General features: G+C 35.9%; 1 protein-coding gene across 3 annotated transcripts in view; it reads left to right on the top strand.

Moving 5' to 3' along the window:
• Positions 1-1,445: 1,445 nt before the first annotated feature.
• LOC306862950 (disks large-associated protein 1-like) overlaps positions 1,446-26,493 on the top strand; it is a gene marked incomplete at both ends in the record, with an annotated part of 48,153 nt that continues 23,105 nt past the window's right edge. For 2 of the 3 annotated variants that reach the window (XM_079406062.1, XM_079406061.1), the window contains 4 exons: positions 1,446-2,528; positions 7,626-7,840; positions 12,581-12,761; positions 16,612-16,852. In XM_079406062.1, coding sequence (XP_079262188.1) covers positions 1,446-2,528; positions 7,626-7,840; positions 12,581-12,761; positions 16,612-16,852 — 1,720 coding nt within the window. The remainder of the gene's footprint in view (positions 2,529-7,625; positions 7,841-12,580; positions 12,762-16,611; positions 16,853-26,493) is intronic. The other variant, XM_079406063.1, reaches the window with a different exon arrangement.

The following is a 26,493-nucleotide window of genomic DNA, read 5'->3' as shown; positions in this document are numbered from 1 at the left end:
CACTATTGCATTTACTGTTCTGTTTTAAAGGGGCGTTAACACTCATGACAATTCGCATCGACAGAGTGACTGAAAGTCAAGCATTCTGAATGAGCATTGATTCTGGAATTTAAAGTTTTGTTTTCATATGAGGGCAGTCAAGTATGTTTAAAAGCTTTTTTTAAAAGAAGCCTCTTATGAGGCAGTCTTTATTTATTAATAAATACAGTAAAATCATTGATAATGTGAAATATTTTTACAATTTAAAATAACAGTTTTCTGTTTTAATATAGCCTATTTTAAAATGTATTTTATTCCTGTGATGTCTAAGCAAATTTTTAGCAGCTATTACTAGTCTTCGGTGTTACATGATTCTTCAGAAATCCTTCTACTATGATGATTTTGTCTTTTATTGTCACTTTTGATCAATTTCATGAATCTTTGCTGAATAAAAATAAGATTTTTTTTTTTTTGCATTTTTCCTTGACAGGACAGTAGAGATATGACAGGAAATGAGTGGGAGAGAGATGGGATTTGATCTCTGGACACCCAAAGCGCAACTGTGCCATATGTCGGCACGCTGCCCACAAGGCTATCGGCATTGACTAATGATGATAATAATAATAATAATAATAATAATAATCATCATCCTTACTGACCCCAAACTTTTGAAAAGTAGTGCAGAATTATGAGTAACTAGTCGTCAACTTGCTCATCAATTATTCTGATTTTTTTTCCTAAATTTATTTTTTAAATGTCTATGCTGTAATTAGCATGCCAACCGTTTGCTCTGCTTGGTCTTTAAATATATCCCCTAAAATCACTGCCGCTAAAGTCATACACACTCAGACAGACAAATTTGTCCATTCTGTCAAATCTCACATTGTTTCTTGAGCGTTGCACCAAGTGTTGCATTAAGACAGCATGTCAAGTTAAAAATAACCCAATTTTTTAAATTGTGTCATGAGACTCCAGTGTTCTGTTCCAGTCCAGTGCGCTCCGTCTAGCTGTTTTTAAAAACAAGACACTTCTTATGTAAATGCTTGGGGTCAGGTGACTCCAACACCAGTCTACTTATACAAGATGTCCAGTTGAGAAAGATGTCCACTATTCGTTTAGGCAACCAACTAACTAGTTGATTTTGAAAGTATTTAGTTTAGTACCTCTTTGGTAGGAGTCGGACCCATAGTTGTGAATGGTTAAAATGTTTTTAAGGACAGTACACTATAGTGGACACTATTGGGTTTGAAATATGAACTAAATGTGACAATCTTTAATCCATATTGTTACTTTCTCTCCCTCTCTTTATTTGTTTCTCTCTCCTTCTGTTCCTCTTTTTTCGTTGTTTCACCTAATTTGTTTGTCCTCTACATTACTTTCTGGCCCTCTTGTCTCTTTGTCCATCTGTCTTTCTGCAGTAGACTCAGTGTGTGTGGATGAGGCTGTGAGAGGGTGAGTGTGTCAGGATGACGATGAAAGGCTTGTCCTCCAGCCGCAGCCACCACCACACACTCACACACTGCGACCCATCCTACGATTCTTTGACCCTCCGCCACGACCGACGGCCTTATGTCCTCAACCAGGGCCACCCGACTGACCACAGCTTCTATGGGTGCCAGTCCGATCTGGCCAGCAGCACATTCCCACGCCGCCATCACGGCTCACATCACGAGCTTAAGGATGAATGTGCCATAGTGCCCTATGTGGGACCGGGGGGCATAGCGGGAGGAACTGGGGGCGGGTGCGGCCCATGCAGCTCGGCTGCCATCCCATCATCCCTGCTGGAGAAGTTTGACCAGCAGCAACCACTGAGAAAGGATGGGTATCACACGTTACAATACAAACGGACTGCGGCGCTGGAGCACCAGCGCAGTGACAGTCCTGGGCGTATACGCCACCTCGTACACTCCGTCCAAAAACTGTTCACCAAGTCACATTCCCTGGAAGGCCCCAGTCAACGCAGCCTCAACGGAAATGACCCCGCCATCCCACCCGATGCAATGGCTACGGCTATATCCCATCCGAACGTTTCCACCACAACTGTAGGCTCCCTACACAAGTCGTCCAGCAACAAGCGGGGGAAAAACAAGGAACGCAGTCGCTCCGAGCCCAAACCTCGTGCACGGACACCCGGGTCAGGTTACTGGAGCTCCGACGACACTCTAGACAGGGAGATCTGCCTTTACCACCAGCATCAACCCTCTGGAGTCATGACCATGGGCCGGCATCCGGACAAATCCCAGTCCCACTACTTCTTGGGACAGAGCTACAACACACTAGGAGGGGGACACTCGTCCCTGAAGACCTCACGAAGCAACAATGACGTTGGAAGTTGCTCCACTTGCTTCAACCCCACAAGAGGCGCTCTGACTTTCAGAGGCCCAACGTCAGTGGACCAGGCTGGGCCGCTCGTCAAGAAGAGTTCCTGGTCAAGCACGCTAACGGTGAGCAGGGCCCGAGAGGTGTACCAGAAGGCCACTGTCAATATTGATAAAGCTCTAGTCAAAGCACAGACCTGCCAGCAGGGACGAACCTGCCAGTTTTTACAGGTAGGAGAGAGATTTCTCCTCTCTTCATAAGCACGACCATCATCACCTTTGTCATTTCATCTGTGTCATCAGGTCAGCTTCCACACCTCATTCGTTTCTGCTGAGGAGTCATTTGGCTTCTTGGTGTGGAAGGTGTGGCATCTCTCCATCTTTGTTTGTCTTGTGCTCCATCTCTCTCCACGTTTTCCATCTTTCAGTGCATGATCTTCCTGCCGTGTTTGCATGTTTGTGGAGAGTATACATATTGCATGCATGTGCATGTCTGTGTCCGAGCATGTTATAGGTGCTGTTCACACAGGATGCATTTTTGAATCTGTCCATTTTGTAATTTTTGTCTTTGATAACATACTAGAATGACGTTGAACATTTTAAACCATCTTGCTGGGTTTTAAATGTTTCTATGAAAATAAGTTAGACTGCAGGTTACAAACCTGCAACTCGATTATGAAACTCACTGTTTTAAAATTGTTTTTGTATGACATCATGCTATAGGGATGTCTTTGGCCATTTGACGTGTATTCCTGGTTTTATAATCATTTCGTATGAAAAGTGCTAAATGGACATCTGTGACCATTGTGCCAGGTTTTGACAAATTTTTATATAGTTTTTCTATGAAATCATGATGATTGATGCCTCATTGTGATGCCTCAGTAAATTCCTCATTTTCTGCTTATTAATAGTTAGTAAGGTAGTTGTTGAAAGGATTCATCCAAAAAATAAAATTTGTTCATTAATTACTCACCCTCATGTTGTTCCAAACCTGTAAGACCTTCGTTCATCTTTGGAACAAAAATTAACATATTTTTGATGCAATCCGAAAGCTTTCTGACCCTGCATAGACAAGTGTTCTGAAGATGAATTACAGGTTTGGGGAGACATGAGAGTGAGTAATTAATGACAGAATTTTCATTTTTGGGTGAACTATCCCTTTAAGTTTATGTATGGGAATGGGTTAAGGGATCTAAAATATGTTGCAGAAAAAGGTTCTGTAAGTAATAATAAACAGCCAATATGCTTGCAATATGCATGCTAATAAGCGACTAATTAATAGTGAGAATTGGTCCCTAAACTAAAGTGTTACCGACAGATTTAATGACTAAAATGCATCATGCTCTTTTTTTCATTCCACTGGGCCTCGGTCTAGCTGTTTTTTAACGTAAAAACACATCCTGTATGTTACAGATTAAAATGAACTCAGAGACCATGGCTTGTGTTTTGATTTCTTTGTTGTGGACTAATGCTGTGTGATGGAGAGATCATAAACAAATAAGAGAAGGATAAGTGAGAAAAATTTCAGCCTGCAGCCCTAGAGATCAGCGACTGTTTGTGTGAAGATTAAGAGGAAAAAAATGGATTTTGTTTGTCCTTTTGCTATCTCTCTGTCTCTTATGTTCCCTATGTGACACAGTTATTGAGTCTTAGAAAAAAAGAGAGTGATGGAGAAAGCAGAAGCGAGGGAGTAGAGCACAGGAAAAGAGTGAGGTGCATGTAGAATGGAGAATTGAGAGAAAAGAACAGAAGAGAAGTTAAATATGGGCTTTGTGATGATTAGGAAAGAAAGTAACCATAAACAAACAAATGAAATATTTGTTCCTTTATTTAATTATTTATTGCTATTATTATTAATGTTGTTGTTGTTGTTAAATGTGAACTTTGCACCATTTTGATTTACACATTTAGAGCAGCAATTAAATTTTAGTTTTTTGTTTAGGTTTAATCTTTCTAACCTTTTTAATTTCTTTCTTTCTTTTATAATAATAATAATAACATACTGTTGTTGTGATATTAATATATTTTTATAGAAGGAAAAAAACATTTATTGTTACAAAGTAAGAAATAAAACAGATTACAGCTTAAACTTCAGTAGAAAACTTGTTTAAATGCTGTTTTAAATGTTTAAATCAAAGTGGTGCAAAGTTTACATGAAAAACCTGTATTGTAATCTTATTTGAATTTTTTTTTTTTTTTAATCTTATTTAAATGTTAAATGTTAAAAAAAGACCCTTGTGACCCCTGTGCATTTAAAGGGTTACTCCACCCCAAAATGAAAAATCACTTACCCCCATGTCGTTCCAAACCCGTAAAAGCTCAGTTCTTCTTCGGAACACAATTTAAGATATTTTGGATGAACAAATGGAGTCTTGGATGGAGGCTTGTGACTGTCCCATTGACTGACAAGTACACTGTCAAGGCCCAGAAAAGTATGAAAGACGTAGTCCATCTGTCATCAGTGGTTCAACTGTAATGTTATGAAGCTACAAGAATAATTTTAGATTTTTGTACGCAAAGAAACAATAACAACTTTATTCAACAATTCGTCTCCTCTGCATCAGTGTCGCGCCATTTTGGAGAATATCCGCTGGATGCAAACTGCGTACGCTGGTCTGTGTCAGCCGCACGGTGACTCGGAGGAGACGCGGAGGAGACGAATTGTTGAATAAAGTCGTTATTTTTGTTTCTTTGTGTACAAAAAGTATTCTCGTATAGCTTCATAATGTTACAGTTGAACCACTGATGGCAGATGGACTATTCTGATGATGTTTTTTATACTTTTCTAGGCCTTGACCTAGGCCTTTCTAGTTTTACGGGTTTGGAACGACATGGGGGTAAGTGATTAATGACATTTTGGGGTGGAGTAACCCTTTAAGTATACTACAAATACATTTAAATATTTATGTACTTAATACAAATACCCTACAATTGTATACTAAAGTAGTATACTTAAAGACTGGTAAATTGGAACAACTAATTTTATGCTCAATGCACTTTAATTGTGCAGAAGTAGTGCTGAGGTACAACTAAAGATATACTGAAGTATATTTGATTGTGCTAAAGTGGAAATATTGCAAGTATACTTCAGGTACACTTTAAATATCTAGCATTTAAAGACTGATATTATACAGAGACAATACAATCCTTAATAATAGTGATATTAAAACACGTTTTAGGCATAATATTAAGAAATGTACATTGTGCAATAACGAAATACTCCAAATAAAGTTTAATTATAATTTTATATCAGTAAGTCTTAAGAATATGTCAATGAATAATGGATTTGAAACATACTTGGTATGAAATAACTGTATTTTAAATAAGTCATGGAATAGGTTTTTTTTTTACAAGGGGATGAAAAGCCTTTTTTTCAATGCCAAGTACAAGGGACTAGTAAAGTGTGTGTGAGAGAGAGAAAGTCAGGGAACGAAAGAGAGAAGAAGGGTAAAAGGAGAAGACGTTGCAGATAATGGAGTCAGGAGAGATAGAGGAACTAAATAAAAAGGCAGAACTCTTAGGAGAACTGCCAAAGTGCCAGTATCTGAGCCCCCATCTGCAGTAATGAGAGTCTGTCTGCTAATAGAGTTATCTTGACTATAAGTACACTGACTTGCTGTGAATAACTCCAGATGTCTTAGTTGCCAGTAATGCAGCTAAAGTCACGGTCATCCTCATAGCAACCATAGTTTTCAAGCAGAGGGAGCATTGAGGTACTTTGTTTCCGTTCTGCCTCTCTCTCTGCACTTTTTCCTCATTTCCATCCTCTTTAAAAAAAAAAAAAAAAAAAAAAAAAACCTTAGCACTCCATAGAGAGTGGATCCTTTCCGCTGGTCTGAACAATATCTCCCTTTGTGCCCCTTTCTCTACTGTTTTCGGTGACGGAGGATAGGTTGTTGGCTTCGTCCCCTAGTAGAGCGTGTGAAAAAGAGGGTAACGTGTGAAAGAATTGCTTTAGCATGCGATGCACATCATGGAGCGAGCCTGAAGCCGGGCTCTAGTTGTCCTTCACTGACCACTAAAAATGGTGAAAGATTTGAAAAGAATCCGAGCCGTGCCTGGATAATATGAAATGATTGTTATTCATCTCAGAGAGGTGAGAGACTTTTGAGGTGAGGGTTTGAGAGGTACACATTACGTGCGTCGTACATGAATACTGCAAGTGGGTGTAAAATGTTTTCAAGATCATTTTCAGGTAATGATGTTGGTTATGCAGAAGTCAATATTGCTTTTTGTAGTGGGAGAAGCAGGTGTTAGTGTGTGGGTACAGGTTGCATAAGGCTGTGTGCGTTATGCCAGGATGCGCTTTTAGCTTTTTAAGTGCTGTATTATCTGATGTATCAAAGAGGTTTTGTGTTATAGAGATAATGTGGGAAAAGATTGAGAAGTCATAGTCATAGCTGCGTCATCTGTAGTTCAGCAGGGAGGGGTTCTGGTTAATACATTAGAATAAGGACACAGTAAGCATGTAGTCAGTTTTGTATGTAGCATTTTTTGTAAGCATGTAGCATTTTTTATGTTGCAATGCATTACTCCTGATGGTTTGGGACACATAACTTAAATATATCAGTGGCAAATGAGTTTTAAATGGCTTATTAGATTTACTATATATATATATATATATATATATATATATTTGTACACATAAAAACATATATGAATAATTAGGTTACATGTCTTCAGGTTTCCATCCATTACATTTTTACAGTATTTTTCTATAATATTTCAACTGAACTCTATTATTTTCCCCCCCCCAGTTTTAATAGTTTTCAGATTTTATGTTTGTTTAGTATACAATTGCAACATAAAAATATATATATAAAAAATAGCTACAGGTTATTTTTTATTTCTTATTACTTCACCACTTAAACATATTAATTAGAATTACTTTTTTAATTACTTACTTTTTTTTATTGATGATGAGGACATTTTAAGTTATGAAAAACTTGCAGAATGTATTAAGCATACAAAGACCTCTTGAGTAAAAAGATCAAGGGAAATTTGGTTTGTCATGTCAAGACTCCTTTAATACTATAATTATACATAAATAATACTTAAACACTGTCACCATATTTATTTATAAACATATTAATAATTGCAATTTGCAACAGTTTATAAATTAATTTGTTCATTAATGTATGTTGGAATGATCATATGAATTTATATTTATTCTTTATTATCTAATTGTTTAGTTGATTTCATTTATTGCCTAATTAATTCTCTATTGTCTGTCTACATCATGCACTGCTTTATTGCTTGTCATTATAATTCAGTCTTACAGGCAGATGAGGTTTTTATGAGACGCTAACTATCACTCGCTCTCTGCAGGTTCCTCAGGATGAGTGGGGTGGCTTCTCGTCTGTGGGTCAGGATGGCGAGATCCCGTGCAGGAGGATGAGGAGCGGCAGCTACATCAAGGCTATGGCAGAGGAGGAGATTGGAGACTCAGACTGCAGCCCTAAACCCTCACCCAAAGTCCAGGCCAGGAGAGCCAGCTACCTGAAAGCCACTCAGCCCTCCCTCACCGAGATGACCACACTCAAGTGAGTCTGGAAATGTATTAGCTTGTGCATTTTGTTGCCGTGAAATCACATGGGAAATTAAATACATGTGCTGTATGTGTACGTCTGGTATGCAGGTGCATGGACCTGCCGATCCGTCTGAAATTTCAATGAACCGTCATCTTCTCTGGGGTCATTTTAAACACGGTATTTTACAGGCGTTTCACCCGCTTCGCATCTCTAAGTGCTGTTGGGATGGGTCTCTGGAGACAGAGTAGTCCTGTCCTTAAATCCATCTCTGTTCACACATAGATGCATACACACTTACTTGGTGAAATTTCATATAAAATCCCTTCATGTCCCGAGACTCTTACCACTACAGTGAAATCCTTTCACTCTCCCCTTTATTAAAAATTCAATAGAACAAAGTCATTTCAAAGGGAATTTTCCTGCGCCTTTAAAGTTCCTTCCAAGTCCTTTAATTTTTCAGTTGCACACCGTTATATCGTCTGAAAGTGGGTCTTTTTTAATCCAGGAACTGATCTTGGCTTCAGTATTTATGTTAAAACCTCACATGCATATTGCTATTGTAGTCGTGTAGCTACTATACAGTGACAACATATCCTACTTAGAATATTTACAATGAAGTGAGTCACTTTTAGAATTCCACAGACTTATTCATGAGAGCAAACTGATTTGCATTATAAAGAGAATCAACACACGCTTTTAGTTCTGTGTGTGTGAATGTGCGCTTATGTGTGTAAACTATGCAAAGAAAGCATTCATATATTGTGGGCATCATTGCTGTGACAACAGCATGTGCCCATCAGAGCAGTGTAAAAATGTAAGTGCTCTTTTTTTAAAGAAATGAATCGTCACATTTGATTTTAAGGTCCGATTCTCGCAATTAACAAACCATTAACTATGACTTTTGCCTCAATAAATTACTAATTTGCTGCTTATTAATAGTTAAGTAGTTGTTAAGTTTAGGTATTGGGTAGGATTAGGGATTTAGAATATGGTCATGCAGATTAAGTACTAATAAACAGCTAATATGTTATTAATAGACATGCTAATAATGAACTGGTTAATAGTGAGACTTGGTCCGTAACCTAAAGTGTTATCAAATTAATGCTTTTCTTCATCAAGAATGCATTAAATTGATAAAGTAAAAAATATGTTTAATAAACAATGTTCTTTAAAACTTTCGTAGTCATCAAAGTTTTGTGAAAAAAAAAAATGTATTGTAGTTTCTACAAAAATATTAAGCAGCATCAAGTCAGCATACTAGACTGATTTCTGAAGGATCAGGTGACACTGAAGCCTGAAGAAATGATTGATAATAATTTCAGCTTTACCATCGCAGGAATAAATTACATTTTAAATTATTATAAAATAAACTGATTTTGCTGTATTTTTGATTGAATAAATGCATGTTATAATAATTTCTATGTATAAGCATGACAATTCAAATTGTATATTTAATTTACTCAAGCATATGATGTCATCAATGTTCCAAATGAATGCATTTTGAACTCTTCAGATACTCCTTTCTCAGTGTGTAGGGAACGGCAAACACTGAGTAGGGTCCCTGTCATGTGCTCTTTATCTTTTTCTGCTTGACATTAAGTGCCGCAGCATTGAATATTTATAATCAGAGCATTGTGCCTTGAACTCAAATATGGACACACACATTCAAACATGCATATACATACTCCCGTACACACACGTACATGAAACTGGGGTGATAAATAATGCATGATAAAAAAGGAAATTTCTAAACCTATGAACCAGAAACGCACTTTCTGTTCAGAAACGCAGTAATACAGTAGACATACACACTCAAGTGTGTTTAAACAACCGCATGTATATTAGAGAAAAAAAATGTTGCGTTATATAATAAATATGCAGTCCCCTGAGGCCTGTGCTCATTATAGACAGATATTTCCTTTATTTCTGCAAAACAATTCCACATATGTGGGACCTGAGTCATACAGTATCTATTTTTTTATGTACAATTTGTAGGACTTTTTTTTATTAAACAGGTTTTAGTCAAATTATGCCAAAACACACATAGTAAATATTCAATGTTAATTTATTTTATATGATTAGTTATAAAATTAGACAAAAATTACATTTTAGTTGATGATAATGTGTCATTCTTTAATAGGCCAATGCCATTATTTACACATATATTAAAATGAACTATAATGTTTTGTTTAAATATTTGAACCATGTTTAAATAATTTAAACATTTTAAATATATCAATGATTTATCTACAACATATAACATTGATGTGTCAAGTGTTTGTGATTCGCGGTATGCATGGAGATTGGCATTGTATATACAGAGCCCTCCAAAAGTAATGGAACAGTAAAGACAAAATTGCTCTGTTGGCTGTGGAGTCAAAACATTTACAAATATGATTAAAAGATGAATATGAGACAAAACTACAGAATGTCACATTTTATTATTGGGTGATTCAACACACAGATGTTTTACCAGCTAAGAAGTTCAGCACTTTTAGAGTTTCATCCCTCTATCTGATGTGAGAATAAGTATTGGAACAGTTGCCTCACAGGTCTTTCTAAGTGATCAGCTGTGTCCTGTTGCATTAATTCTTCAGATATTAAAAGCAGGGAATGTGTCGTATCAGTTATATCCATTACTTCTGTATTCTGAATCTTGCATTCGATGATAACACACACACCAGGATGAAGATGAGGGACCTGACTTTGAGAAAAAAAAAGTAAGCAATTTGGATGTAAAAGAAAAGAGGAAGTCAGTTAGAGCTCTAGCAAAAACAAAGGGCATGGAGAAATCAAGAGTTTGGAAACCACCAGCAACCAACAACTACCTGATCGGCTGAGAAAACAACAGTAGTTGATGACAGACTGTGAACATTAACCCTAAAAGACGTGTCTGTAAAATCACCAACAACTTCCAGAAAGCTGGGGTGATGCTCTGACAATCTACTGTCCTCAGGAGACTTTGACACAGAATTACAGATGCTACACAGCAAGATGCAAACCTCTGGCCAGCACCAAAAATAGAAAGGCAAGATTAGAGTTTGCAAAAAAGCACAAAGGTGAGCCAGAAGAGTCTTGGAACTTTGTTTATGGACCGATGAGACAAAGATGAACCTTTATCTAAGTGATGGGAAAGCAAAAATGTGGAGAAAAAAAGGAACTGCAATGATCCCAAGCATACAGCCTCATCTGTAAAGCATGGTGGAGGTGGTGTCATGGCATGGGCATGCATAGCTGTCTCTGGAACAGGCCCTCTCAACTTTACTGATGACTTAATGTATGATGACAGTAGCAGAATGAATTTGGAAGGGTACAAAACCATCTTGCCTACCAATATTCAAGAAAATGCCACCAGATTCATTGGGAAGTGCTTCATATTGCATCAGAACAATGACCCAATGACCCTGCCAGTTCAGTCAAGGAATTTATAAGGGCAAAGAAATGGAAAGTCTTAGATTGCCCAAGTCATTCTCCAGATTTAAATCCGATTGAAGATGAATTTCACCAGCTGGAGAGGAGAGTAAAGGCAGAAACTCCCAAAAACAAGCAACAATTGGAATTGGCTGCATTAAAGGCTGGGAAAAGCATTTCAAAGGATGAGACCAAGAGTCTGGTGATGTCTATGGGTCACAGACTCACTGCTGTGATTGTGCGCAAGGGATCTGCAACTAAATAATAGCTTTGAATCTTTTATATCTGCCTTATGTTCAACTGTCCTAATACTTATGCGCACATCAATGAGTGGGATGAACTCTAAAAGTGCTGAACTTCTTAGCTGGTAAAACATGTATGTGTTGAAATGGCTAATAATAAAATGTGACATTCTGTAGTTTTGTCTCATATTCATCTTTTAATCATATTTGCAAATGTCTTGACTCCACTGCCAACAGAGCAATTTTGTCTGTACTGTTCCAATACTTATGGAGGGCACTGTATATCTCATGGAATAAAGAAAAGATTATCTGCCATGTTATTATGATTTTGTGGAAATATGGGCCGAGAGGCCATGTATTCCTGGAATAAATTTGAAACTGAAACTGAAATATAACATGTGAAAAACTGTCTTTGTAAAAAACTGAGCTCCTGAAATAACACCACATAATGAGAAAACATGAGCATTGTCCTATTTTGTTATGCAAGGTCTAATTGTGTATGCTTTCCTTCTCATAGTACACTTCAGCAAACGTCTAATATTTTGTTGTTTTCCATCATTTTCTGCTTTAATTGATTTTATCCACTGTCATCTCTTCCTCTAAATCTATTATTGTACTTTTCCTGCATTCTTCCCTCTTTGTTTCTCTTTTACTCCCTCTTTCTACATTCCTCACTCCAGTGAAGAATGACTAATGTGTGTTTTTTCTTGCTGTAACTGCATACTATTTTAAGAGCCACATCCATAATTAAGATTGATTCGACCTGAAGGGATAGAATGTGTGTTTGTGTGCGTTCGTGTTTTAATGTTTTTCTGTGCTCATATTTCAAAGACCTGATTGCCCATCTACATGTAAACACAAACAGTCACATGCTAGTACTTATTGTGAGGAGTTCATGTTTACATTGGTGTCAGATATATGAAGAATACACTAACACACACATAACCAGGTCGAGCTGTTTTTAGGTCAACAGTAATGAATATGAGATCTCTGTTGGAGGAAAACCACAGGAACATGATGAATGAGTGTGAGTTACAAGAGTAATCTCACCCCTCATTAAATACTTGTACACCTGTTCTCGCTCTCTCTCTGTTTGCAGGATCAGTACGGAGTCCCATTCCCCCAAGCTGCAGATTCGGAGTCACAGTTACCTGAGAGCGGTGAGTGAGGTTTCAATCAACCGCAGTTTGGACAGTCTGGACCCGGCCGGTCTGCTGGCCTCACCCAAATTTCGCTCCCGAAATGAGAGTTACATGAGGGCCATGAGCACCATAAGCCAGGTTGGTCATCGCCCCCTTCATTCTCTGGTGGAAATCACCTTTGAGACTGATCTTACACCACTGGGAAACAACAACTGGGCTTAGATCAGATCCTAAGGGTGATTTCCAACCAGAGCCTTCCTCAACATAAGCCTTCAAGAAGGTTTGCAAAGGGGAGGAAAGCATTCAAACGAAAATAAGTTATATTTTTGCTTAATTTTTGCTCAATCCTATTGATCATCTCATGGAATCCTTTATCATCTCTTCATCCATGCATTATTCAGAATCCTAATTTGCGTACTAACAGTATGGCACAGGAGATTAGGATTAGCATCACAAATAGTATTTTTGTGAATACTGTGTTTAACGTTGCCTAGTTAGTGTACTTCTTGACAATTAAGGTCCTTGCACACTGAGTCAGAAATTGTATGCGTTTTTTTATTTTTTTCGTATTCGTCATCCTTTCCTATCAAAATGCTTGCTACGGATGCGAAAACACAGAAAATCAAACCTGATCCATTGTTTCTTTTTTTATTACTGATGAAATTTTCAGAGGCAGTGTGTAAACGTGATTGACACTAAATTTATTTTTTAATGTGTAAAAATTTGTAAAAAAAAGTGTGCAAAGACCTTAAGGCTAAAGCCCCAAATACTTCAGTTTTGACACAAATATTAGTGAATGCTAACAGCTGAACACATTAGTGCTGTTTGCAACTGTTATTCTGATTCTATTAATTTTATTAATTAAAGTAGTTTTTATGACGCATACCTTGTCGTACCTTATCACACTATACTTTAGGCTTTTAGCTGCCACAGCTGTTTTAAATGTATAAACATAAAAGTTCACTTTTACACATTTTCCTCGTTAAAAAAATATACCCCCCAAAAACTGTTTACTCACATGAAATGAAGACTTTAGCCATATCAGTAGCCTATTTACAGCTGTTTACATGGGAGCGAGCCGCCTCATAGGGGCTGCCATATTGAGATCACATGACTAACTGAATACTACTTATTTCTGTTACCCTCTTTGTTATTGCTCACTTTTACTCAAAAAAAATTAATTGCAAACAGACTATTTCAACGAGCATTTCTACAATGGCATCTATAACTAAAACTAGCATTTTCTGTGTAGTGCTGCCTCCACACACCTAGATGTCAGTACAGTCCATGATGATCACCATAAAAGACAGCGCAAGAGTTGGCTAGATGCTTACAGAAATATTCAAACATAGTCCCTTTCTGCATCCCAATTCACATACAATCCACTCTATTTAGTAATGAGAAATGAAAATGAGTGTGTCCCCAAATTGGAGTATGTTGAAATGACTATCTCTCAGAAGTACCCAGATGTTTTTTTTTTTTCTATTTCAAGTGAAATTTCAGATTACAGATCCATGCACACTCTAACGGCTAAAACTGTCCACAACCCATTGTACGTTAGACGCAGATTTGCTTAGAACTTCAAACAGAAATAAAAAAGTAAAAAAACTACAAACATGGCAGATAGAGAGATTATGATTAATAATCGGTACTCCGTAAGTCACATGACACATTCATTTCATTCACACTACACACAGTCATACTATGCGGAACATACTTTTTTAACAGTCAAAAAGTGCATACTTCATCAAATGTAGTATGTAGTAAAAGTACTCACTATGCAATTTCAGACATAGTTAATCGGTGTGCAACAAAAGGATATGTGGTGTCAAGATGCAGTTTTACGATGTGATATTTAGGTCCAATACTCCTATAATAGACTTACTAGTCTACTCAATGCATTTTCCCCATTACCAACAATTACATACTAGTAAAGACTTCAAATGTCTACTCTGTCCGAATGGGCTGTTGTAGCTAACTGGAGGAGTATATGCTAGTAACAAAATATTAAGTGTGTGGAGATGAGTTCTCATGTTTACTGTTAGTTTTAATGCTTGACAGTAATTTTAAGGTGAGTTTTTAAGGCTTAAAAGGTGAGTTGGTGTCAGTAAAGCCTTTTAAGTAATTTTAAGTGGTGTTCTTCCTTGTTAGCATGTGTAGCTAAGGGATTTTCAAGGTGAGTTTTCAGGATTAGTGTCTGTTGCCATGGGATTTCAAGGTGAGTTTTCAAGATTAGCTTCTGTCGCCCTGGGATAAGGTAATGGGCAGCGTTTGCAAACAAGACAATTTTAAGGTGAGTGTTCAGAGCCTGACAGCTCACTCAGACTGACAACAGCCCTAACCTTTTAAAGAGTCTTTTCTGCTCCCTGAGGATATATCAATCATTTCAGTAACAAAAAGCTGTCTGCTCACCAAAAAAAAAAACATTATTTATTGGTCCCTCATGAGTATAGTGAATGTTTAGGGCATGTGTTTGCGCTATATGTGTGTACAGGCATACACGTGTTGGTGTAGGTGTGTTTCTCTGAGGGTTTTGGGGGTTTTATTGCTACTAGATGATTAGCAAATCTTGATGCCTGTCTTTCTTCCTTTAGCCAGTGACAAACACTCTGCTTTCTATTCCTCCAGTCACAACTCACTATTAGTCCTCCAGTCACAGAATTCTCCAAACAACCTGTTTCCACTTTCTTTCCAACCTTATCATGACACCCCTTCCTCTCATAAGTTCCTGTCTAAATCCAGTCACACTTCTTACACTGCTGTATTATAGAATTAGCACTAGTGATGCAGCCATTCCTGATTTTGCTTTCACTTGTAGAGATTTCCTCCCCTCTGCACTCTTTTTTTTTCTGTTCTGTTATCTGTATTAGTGTGTTTAACCCTTATGTTGAAGATGCATCTTGGCTGTTAGAGGGTTAAATTGAGCCTACATAACAAATGACAGTTCAAGATTCACAATTTGCACATTTTCCCCTGACAATTGATCTTACATCAATATTTAACCTATTACTAATTCCAACCGTGATGTTTACTCATTTTACTATTTATGGGTGTCATGACATTTTAAGCTGAAAGATGTCATTAAGTTGATTACAAGTAAATTCTATATTAAAGTCAAATTACTTTTTTCTTAAACACACTAATACGCTTGTTTTTTTGGGGGTTTTTTTTTTTTTTTTTTTTTCTTGCTTTTGTATTTTGTAAAGCTTTTGTATGATGTTAAAAACATTTCGGAAAATAAAAGAAATTTTCCAATGCACCCTGGATTGTGAATGCATGTATCCACAGTGTAGTATTTTTATTTATTTATGTTTTTTATTTTTTTTATTATAATTTTAAATAATACAGTATATTAATATTATAATTGTGTTATATAAAATTATATCATAATTCTATTAATATAGTTGAACTATATTAACACAATATAGATTTTATGATTTATTCATAGGCTACATATGTTCAAATAATTTTTGCATTTTAAAAGTGAATCCGTTGTTTATAATAAGTATAATAAGACTATAGTATATGAATATGAATGAATTGTTCATTTTCAACCCTTGGTTAATTTAATATTTGGTTATCTTATGCCATATTTGACACTGTTCATCCCTCTCCAAACCTTTAGTATACTGCAATTCTTGAACAGGTTTCATAACTCAGGACTAAAAGTCATGCTAAACATCTTTAGAAATATATGAAATGTTACCTAGGGTTAAAATTCACCTTAAGTTGGGGTTAATTTTAGCATGAAAAGTCAAATAGTGTTTTAATAGATTTTTAGTAAGGCAGTAATTAACAACTTCATATGATCTCACTAGGTTCCTCTGCCTTCTTACAATAATTTAAAGTCATTTTACATTAGAAAGCCTTGAGCTAACATCTTGAAACCTGCTCATTCAGTCAGGATTGTTTAAATGCTACTATCCCATGACAGAAGGGTGAAGGGGTAATATGACAGCATGTGGTGACGCGTTGTCTCCCCCTGCAGGTGAGCGAGGTGGAAGTAAATGGGCAGATTGAGGCTGTGTGTGAGAGTGTGTTCAGTGAGATGGAGTCTAAGGCCGTGGATGCTCTGGATTTGCCGGGGTCCGGATGCTTCCGCATGAGGAGCCACAGTTACGTGCGGGCCATCGAAAAGGGCTGCTCGCAGGAGGAAGAAGAGGAGAGAGCGGCGCGCCAGGCCATCTCACCACCTCGAACTACTGTTAGAACCATCCAGAGCAGTACAGGTACAAGAGCTTTAAAACCTGATAAAACAACTGCTAATACTGAAGTTTTAATAACAGGTTTGAAAAAAACTCAAAAAAAAAAAAGTTAAATAAATTCTCATAAAGAATGCAGATTGCATTTTCTAGAACTTTTAAACTAGATATTTAAAGATTTTTTTCACATCATTCCTCATTTTAAAAATCAATTTTGTCATTGACCCAACATGACTTTTTATAAAGAATATAAATAAATATATACGTTGGTATAGACAACTGTAGCTGTTGTATATAATGATATAATTCTAAAATTTGAAATAGCTGACATTCTTTGTTGGCATTGATGGTTTCATGAATTACCTTTAACATCCATGAAACCTTTCCATCTCACAAAAGGGTCTTTGTAGTGGAAAGTGCTTCTTCAAATTATGAATAAGTTCTTCATATTAAGAAAAATGTTTATTTTAAGAACTACTCACTCAAAGGTACATTAGGGAACCCAAAAATGGTTCTTCAATGGCATTGCTGTGAAAACCCTTCATTTATTTTTAAGAGTACCGTTGAAAAATGTACAATCTTCCTACTTTCCCTCTCAACAGTATTTTTCTCCTCCTTCCATCCTTCACTCTCTCTGTCACTTCATCTTTATGAATAGAGAGAGCCAAGGTCTCTTCCCTCCTTCTCTCTTGTGTGGCGTGTTGTTTAATTACAGCGATTAGAGAGTCTCATTCTTTCTCCTCGTCACACTGTCATCAGGGTCGTAGTCAGCTAATTAAAAACATTTACAGACAAGTGGGACGATGGGAGGCTGGAGAGAAAGACAAAGAACTGTTGAGACAAATTAGAATGAGGGAAAGGAAACAGACAGGAACATAATAAATGGAGACGAGATTTTGGGATTTGGGGAATGACTTCTGCATGAAAAAAAAGCTCCATTATCGACTGTGTCCCATGTGTGTGCTTTTTTTGTGAACTCTTATTCACAAGCTTAAATCGCTGATAAAAAAAGTCAATCAGGATTAGTCATCATTGCTTTTGCAGGCCATTATTCACTTAAACAAGATTGTTAATCAATTAAATAAAAATCTCAGTCATGCAGTGGACTTTTGAAATGAGGGAGTAAAGTCTGCTCTCTGGGTTTGGGAGTTTGCAGTTTATATCATGCAGTTTCTGAGTTAAAGTCATGTATGTTACGCATGGGAGTTGGGACTACTGACAACCAATCAGTACTATAATATTTTTAATGTTTATAACACACCATATATATATATATATATATATATATATATATATATATATATATATATATATATATATATATATATATATATATATATACACATACACACACACACACACACACATTACCGTTCAGAAATTAGAATTTTTGCTCACAACTGCTGCATATATTTGATCGAAAATACAGTGGAAAATGGTGATATTGTGAACAATTATAGCAATTTTAAAATATTATTTATTCCTTCGATGGCAAAGCTGAATTTTCAGCATCATTACTTCAGTCTTCAGTGTCACATGATCCTTCAGAGATCATTGAAGCTCAAGAAATATGACACTTTTTTTTTTTTTGAAGAAAACTTTTTTTTTTTTTTTTACTTACTGACCCCAAACTTTTGTACTATGTACAATATAACATCTTAAAATTTGTACATTTCTTTTAAATATAATTTTAGCACTCTTTTCCTTTATACACATTTTGTTTCCTTGAATGCACACAGTTTCTTATTGGTTACTAAAAGTGGTTGTGTTAATATTAAAAGTACCAAAAGTCCCTGTATTATTTTTTTAGATCATAAGTCAACAATGACTCAAAACATATAGTATATTGCAGACATGGAAGTGTCTGTAATTTGACTGAGCTGAATATTTTCCATCTCCCATCTCCATTTCCTTTCCATTTATATGAAAGTGGTTCTGTTTGAGTTGTTAAAACTGTTTTAGTCCATTTTATTGCACCTGTTTGATCCATTCAGGCCTATTCATGACCGTGTTTGACCATTACTGGTGGCCATTATCTGAAAGGGTATTTAGCCTGTGCTAAGGAGGGCTCTTGTTGTGTGAGTTATGTAACAGGCATGGAGTGAACCAATTAGATTGACTTAATCAGTTAACCCAAACAAACTGTGTAGAAGGGTTTAGCTTGGCAGTTAGATTTATTATGTGAGAGAAGTCAAATTCTCCTCCTGTAGGGTGAAGAGTGGAGAGAGAATACGAGAATTCATTCATTTTCAATGAGAGTTGGCGATTTAAGGCAGAATGACACCACTGGTGACGAAACGTTAAGTAACTTCTATGCAACACTTTGGGTTGATGCAAATGAATCCTGGTGTGATGTGAGAGTTTAAACAGTTGTGCTCACATGATCCGGTTGGTTACAGGAGTTGTACTGGATTTCTGACAAGGAACAAAAAGTACAGTAGCTTGCCAACCTCCAGAGGTTAAATCACTGTCAATATGAACGGCCTTCATGAGTCACTGGCAGTACACATGACCTGAAGGCAAAATGAAAACAAACAACCAATATGCTTTATATAGATGTACACTAAATGAAACACAAGCACACCTGATGTTTTTCCTCAGGCTTTATGACTGCACAAACACACAACAAATACACATTATTGACTTATTGTCGCAGAAGAAATTGATCATATGGGAGCTAAAAGCTCAAAAACAAACAAACAAACAAAAACCTCCAGTCTTGGCTGAGAGCATACATTTCCAGGTTGAAATATGTTTATATTGTGAATATGTGGATGTTATAGCTTGGTTCATTTCCCTTTGGTCACAAGAGTGAGTGGGATGGGAAGTGTGTGGAAATAGTCACGAGTGTGATATTGCTTTTATACTCACAAAAACAAGAAGTTGATATTGAATCATCTACTTTTTTGATTAAATCTGGACAGTTAGTTGAAAATATTCAATTCAATTGGTAAGAGAAATCACCTCCGGAGTGAAAAATCAGTCTGGATCTACGGCTGGGCACTAAATCGATACACTCTCAGAAATAAAGGTACAAAAGTTGTCACTGGGGCAGGACCTTTTCAAAAGTACACTTTTGTACCTATTAGGTTCTTTAAGTACAAATATGTGCCTTTAAGGTGCCAAAATGGACTCTTTAGATACAAACATGTTCCTTTTGAAAAGGGACTGTCCCAGTGACATCTTTTGTAACGTTATTTCTGAGAGAAAATTAACTTTTGATGCATTTTTTATATTAAGTCTACATTTTGATGATCAGAGTTGTTTTGCTAAAAATAAAATTTATTGAAACACTACATTAAAGATAATAATTATTTTATTATTATTTGTATTATTTTATGGCTATTATGTTTAGCAAATATTACATTAGTTATTATTATTATTATTATTATTATTATTATTAACAAGAAATAAACACAAACGTGATATTTTTTCATTTATGCAATCTTTTGTTTTAAATTAATTATATTTTCATATCATTACATTTTAAAAGGATGATTAAATTGTTGAAGTTTATTAATTAACTTTATCGAACACCATTTTTTATTATAATTTTATATTAATTTATAAAACAAAATTTTGAAAAAAAAAAGGATTTAAAAGAGCTTGATCTCTGAAGTTTACTTGTAAACAAACATTCATTCTTGAGGTCTAACAGACATGTAGAATACATTTCCCACCCCATGAATGGTATAATTAATGTTGTTATAAATATCAATATTATATATGGAAAAAATATTTAAATATAATAGCTTTTGATAATATTCTTGGCCATATCGCAGAGTATCTGGAGCACTGTAAACACAAACAGTTTGGTGACACTTTACAATAAGGTTCCATTTGTCTACTGTTTAATGCATTAACTAACATCAACAATCACCAATTCATTTGTCACAGTATTAATTCATCTTTGTTAACGGCTGTTAATTAGAATACAACTGTTCATTGGTAGTTCATGTTAGCTCAGGTCCATTAACTAACATTAATAGATGCTGTTGGTCTGTATATCAGCATTTCTGGAAAGTCGCTCGGCCAATTAGATTTGAGGATGAGAGCTATAACTGTTTTATAAGCTCCAGCAATGATCAGACAGAGTTGTCCCATGCAGCTGTCCCATATCCCAAGTTACACGCATAGACACACACTCACAGATGCGCACAAATGTGTGTATCGCATTTGCCCTTTTAGCAGCTTTGATCTAAATGTAATTTCCACAGCATTAAAGGATTAGAACTTCTCGTCTGTCTGAGAATTTCTCTTTTTGTGTGCATTATCTGCTTTTCGGTCCATCTCTCTCCTTCTCTGTCTGCTTCTTTCTCGAGGGTAATGGGATATAATGCTTTCATGCCTCTAGCTTACAAGGAAACGCCAGTCCCAGATCAGCACTAGTGAGTGCTCTGAGGTCCAGAGAGATAGATGTCACCGTTCTTGATTTCATTCATCACTGACATAAACAGTGTCTCAGAGCTCAATGCTGCTTTTATTTGAAACGGTGATATTGTGAAATATCTTTACAATTTAAAATAGCATTTTTTTGGTTTAAATATGTTATAAAATATATGAATTTTCAACAATAATTTCTAAATCGGTGTCACATGATCCTTGTGATTATCATATCATTATGCTGATTTGTGGCTCAGGAAACATTGTATTTATTTATTTATTTTCATTTATGGCTCAAAGCATATTTTGTCAAAAATTTTATCCAAAAATCTGGATTTTTTTGATGATTAGAAAGTTGAATTATTTTACATAATAGAGTGAAACTTATCAAAAAAACAGCTTCTGTAGACATTCGAAGTTGACTTCACTACTGTAAATCCTAAAATCTGGCAAATCATGTTTCTAAAGTTTCTCTCTAAATGAATAATATAAATTGTTGTGCCTATGAAAGATCATCTTATATAGCTTCTAGTATAAGTTTTTTTTTCAAAATGCATGGAATTACTGTGGGAAGAAGTTTATAAAGGATTACAGAGAGGGTGAGAGATGAAACAGAAGGGAGTTGTGTTACTGTTGTTTTACCACCACGTGAGGTCGGGCTTGAGCACAAACACTGATTGGTGTTTAATGCGCCAGAAAAAGCATGTTTTATGTTGCTAGAGGCGTCACTGAAGGGCATGCTTAGAATCTGCTTTAGAGCAGAAACTCATTATTGCACATTAAAACCCTGTTATATAAAACTACAGGTGTGCGTTTCTACAGGAGCTAGTTATGTCTTTAGTCAAGTTAGTTTGGCCTTAATACAGGTTTAAATAAAATAATGTATAATAAATAGGCCCTATAAGCTGTAGTCACAGTGCAGTTAAAAAAAACAAAAATTCCCCATAAAACTATTTTTTAAATAGTAAATAGTAAAGCGTGACTTTAATTAAATATGTAAAGTATAAATTGCTGAGATAGGACTAATTTTGAAATGTTTACACGTCCTGTGGATTGAAATTAATTTTGAACACCATTTTACTCATTCCTTAAATTATTAAGCAATCTTTTTTAATGGCTTCATCAAGTGAAAATGTAGCCTAGTATTTTTGTAAATATTGATTTAAAAAAGAAAAAGAAGAAAAAAACACTCTTAGGACCTAAAATACAATTTTTTTTGTAATTATGGGCAGCTATATTTAAAATCTAACTACATTGAACAGAGACATTGGTCATTTTACATTGGCCTTTAGACTATAGGCTACGTTATTATTATTATTATTATTATTATTATTATTTCTCCTTTTTATTTTTATTTAACGAATATTTCATTACTTTATTTTTCGTCATTACATTACGATTTATGCAGGGTTAGTCGGTTCAGTGGGGTGGGAAGTCCCGCATGCTCATGTTTGGCCGGTACGGGAATCTGTGTATTTAACGGATGTGACGGTGTGGGCCGGTCCCGTTACCGCCCGTGAATGAACTAGCAGCTCGATCCGGCACCCGAGCTTTAACTGAGTGCGGAGCCATTAGCTCCCATTCAGAGCCAAGCTGGAGTTTATCACTAGATCCCGCAGATTCATTCAGTCGCTTTTGTCTCTCGTTCTCTCTCCGGTTACCGCTTACCGAAAATTACAGGGTATGTGCGACTGCTGGATCCGCCGCCTCTGTAAGTATACACGCGCCCCCTTCTCTCTCTCTCTCTCTCTCTCTCTCTCTCTCTCTCTCTCTCTCTCTCTCGCTCTCTTTCTCTTATCAATTGTTTGTTTGTGCTTGATAGTATTAACGGAGGTGATGGAGGAGACCATCATAGCTTATTTTGCTTACTCATACTGCAATGGTCTGATGCAAGTCAACATCCATGCAGTTTATAAGTTGATTGAGCCTACGGGTCTTTTACTTCAAAATGAAACATTAATAGAAAATATTCTAAGTTTAAATTAATTAGTAATACAAATAATGTAATAGCTATGAATAATATACAACTATAATAGTGACATAAAATAATTTTATTCTAATTATATTAATAATATGTGACCCTGCACCACAAAACCAGTCATAAGTGTCAATTTTTCTAAATTGAGGTTTCTACATCATAAAAGCTGAATAAATAAGCTTTCCATCGATGTATGGTTTGTTAGGATATGACAATATTTGGCCGAGATATTACTATATGAATATCTGGAATCTGAGGGTGCAAAAAAAAACTAAATACTGAGAAACTCATCTTTAAATTTGTCTAAATTAAGCTCTTAGTTATGGATATTACTGGTCAAAAATTAATTTTTAATATATTTACGGTAGGAAATTCACTAAATATCTTCATGGAACATGATCTTTACTTAATATCCTAATGATTTTTGGCATATAAGAAAAATGGATAATTTTGACCCATACAATGTATTTTTGGCTATTGCTACAAATATACCTCAGCGACTTAAGACTGGTTTTGTGGTCCAGGGTCACATATGAGATATTTATTAAAATTATTAGTAATAGCCTATACGTTTTGCTTTTTTATGAAAAAATAAAATAAAAATGTCATGATGGCTTTGTTGTGTATGTTTGAGAGAGGAAGAAAGGGAGGGAGAGATTCTGAACTCTGTCCAGCATCAGTCTATTTTGGTATGTCATATGTGATATTAGGGAGCAGGTGTCAGCAGAGCTCAAAAAGACACTCACACACACACACACACACACACACACACACACACACACACACACACACACACACACATGTTGGTTTTTGTGGTTTATGGGGACTCTCCATAGGCGTAATGGTTTTTATACTGAACAAACTGTGTGTGCTATTGCCCTACACCAACCCTACACCTAAACGTAGCCCTCACAGGAGACTTTGTGCATTTTTAGATTTTCAAAAAAACACCATTTAGTATGTTTTTTTTTTAAGCCTTTTGAATTACGGGGACATAGGCAGTGTCCTCATAAACCACCTTCATATTGTAATACCTCTGTCATACCCATGTCATTATACAAATTTGTGTCCTCATAAACCACATAAACATGCGCGCACACACACACACACACATGAGAGGTGAGACTATTTGCCTGTTTTTTGTTTTTGCCTTCTTTTCTGTGTTTGGACAGGATCCCAAAAGTTGTGGTGTGGTTCTCCCAAAAGTGTTTTAGCATAACCTGGACAGAAAACTGGGTCAGCATGGGTGTAGTTTTTACATGAGGATGAGAGATCCCATTCATTTCAAACAGTCTATCTATGATAGGTCTCTATAAATAACAGCTTGTTGCCTGAGTTTGTGTTTCTGTGTTTAACATCTTCCTGGAGTCATTGCCTAGTGCTTTTGTAGAAAAAAAAATATTGTTTGACACTGTGTTGTTGATATTAAGGGTCAAGATGTCTGCAGTGTAATAGAACAAATGAGCAAAACATTAATTTAGCTCTTTATTCCAGGCAGAGGATGCTGCTGTTACCACGGCAACTAATTCATTTAAACTGTTGTCCTGGGTAACAGAAGATATATATGATGAGGATGATGATGTCATTGTAGTCTAATATTTAGATTTATATATATATATATCTTGATTTCTCTCATGTTTTGTTGTTTTGAATTGTGTTGATGTAGTCTTACACCAGAATAGGCGCTTGAGCTCATCTCAATGTCATCCTGTCTAAAGGCAGAGATGTGTAATGAACCTGTGAATGGGCTTGACTCAGAATGCCAAAGATGGCAGAAATCATAAACAAGCCCTCCAGTGAAGTCGATCGATGCAGACACTCACTTAGATATGATGTCAACATTATCGATTATACTCTCATTACTCTGAATCAGGTGACTTTAATATTGATTCAAAAATAATAAAAGTCCTTTGCTGTAATAAGAGACAAATCAATATTTTTGAACTCCAAGTTGAATTTTTGCAAAGTACAAAAGACTGTCATCGTCATACATTTAATGTAATTGTAATGCAATTAAACCCGTTGACAATACATATCGTGTTGTTAATGAAAACTGCAGGTTTTGAGCACTAGAGGGCGATGTGGTACAAAAAGTGGCGAAAGCACGTGCTTGAAATAACATGCTGTCTACGTATCTGTAATAGCCTATTTTTATTTCATTTTTAGTATTTTTAGTATGCCTGCTTCAGCTAAAAAGTCTAGTTCAGTTATTTTCCAAGGCACATTTGTCATTTTCAACATTCAAATTGTTTTTTTTTTTTGTTTTTTTTTTTCTTATTTTAATTATTGTAAATTAAGTTTTAAGTGCAATTGTCATCTATTTGCATTTAATATCATTTCAACTTTAGTTTATTTAATAAAAAATCTAATTGAATAGGACATTCCTTATTTTTATTTTTAAAAGTTGTGTAAAAGTGCATAGTGAATAGTCAAATTTTGATGTGCACTGCTTTATAACGTAAATAGTTTGGGGTGCTAGTTTTGCTTTGAGAAAATGAGTTTATGTGTGTGTGGTTATAGGACAGCCCATCTCTCCAGACTTCACAAATCACTCAGTGAGACATTTCAGTTAAACAGTCTTGTAACTTTTCTTCCTCTCGCTCTCGCCCTCCCTTCCTCAGTCACTGCCTCTCTCTCTCTCAGCCTCACAGATAATCATTTCCTTTCAGGCACTCCCCTCACTCACCATGAAAGGTGCTGTGCTGATTTATACTTAAAAATGGTGTCTCGAAGCTCTAAGATTTATATGATTTCCTCTTCCTCCCCGTAGTTAATCAGCCTGTGTAAGTATATATGTGTATGTGAGAGAAAGAGACATGAAAGGGTGTCAGTGAGAGAGCAACAGAATGAACATGCTGTCTGACATGCTCAACTAGTGTGGGCATGCAGAAAATTACACAAACACACATAATCTCCAAGCTTTCATGTGAATCCCTCCTCTAAACCTATGACCTGAAGCTTACCTTTTAATAGACATTACAGAGGAGGTGATCTAATGCATTTCTGGTTCAGTTTTACACACACACACACCCTTCAAACTTACCGAAACAGACATTGAGGTCTTGATTAAATATGTAAGGGTACCTATTATTTCATCATTTAGGGGTTGTAAAAATATTTGTTTATTATTATTACAGTTTTTTCAACTGCTTACACACAAAATCTTTAGGCTACTTGTCACACTGAAACCTGACACTCAAATGCCAGAACCACACACCAAATCTGCAAAACCATACACTAATTCTTGGCCTTTGACTCAGTTTTCAATTTCATAAAATACTTTTTGCAAAACACAACACACAATTCT

The sequence above is a fragment of the Barbus barbus genome, assembly GCF_936440315.1.
Source record: "Barbus barbus genome assembly, chromosome: 44".
Taxonomy (NCBI): domain Eukaryota; kingdom Metazoa; phylum Chordata; class Actinopteri; order Cypriniformes; family Cyprinidae; genus Barbus; species Barbus barbus.
The sequence above is the reverse complement of the archived record's forward strand: the minus strand, read 5'-3'. Positions and strand labels throughout refer to the sequence as shown.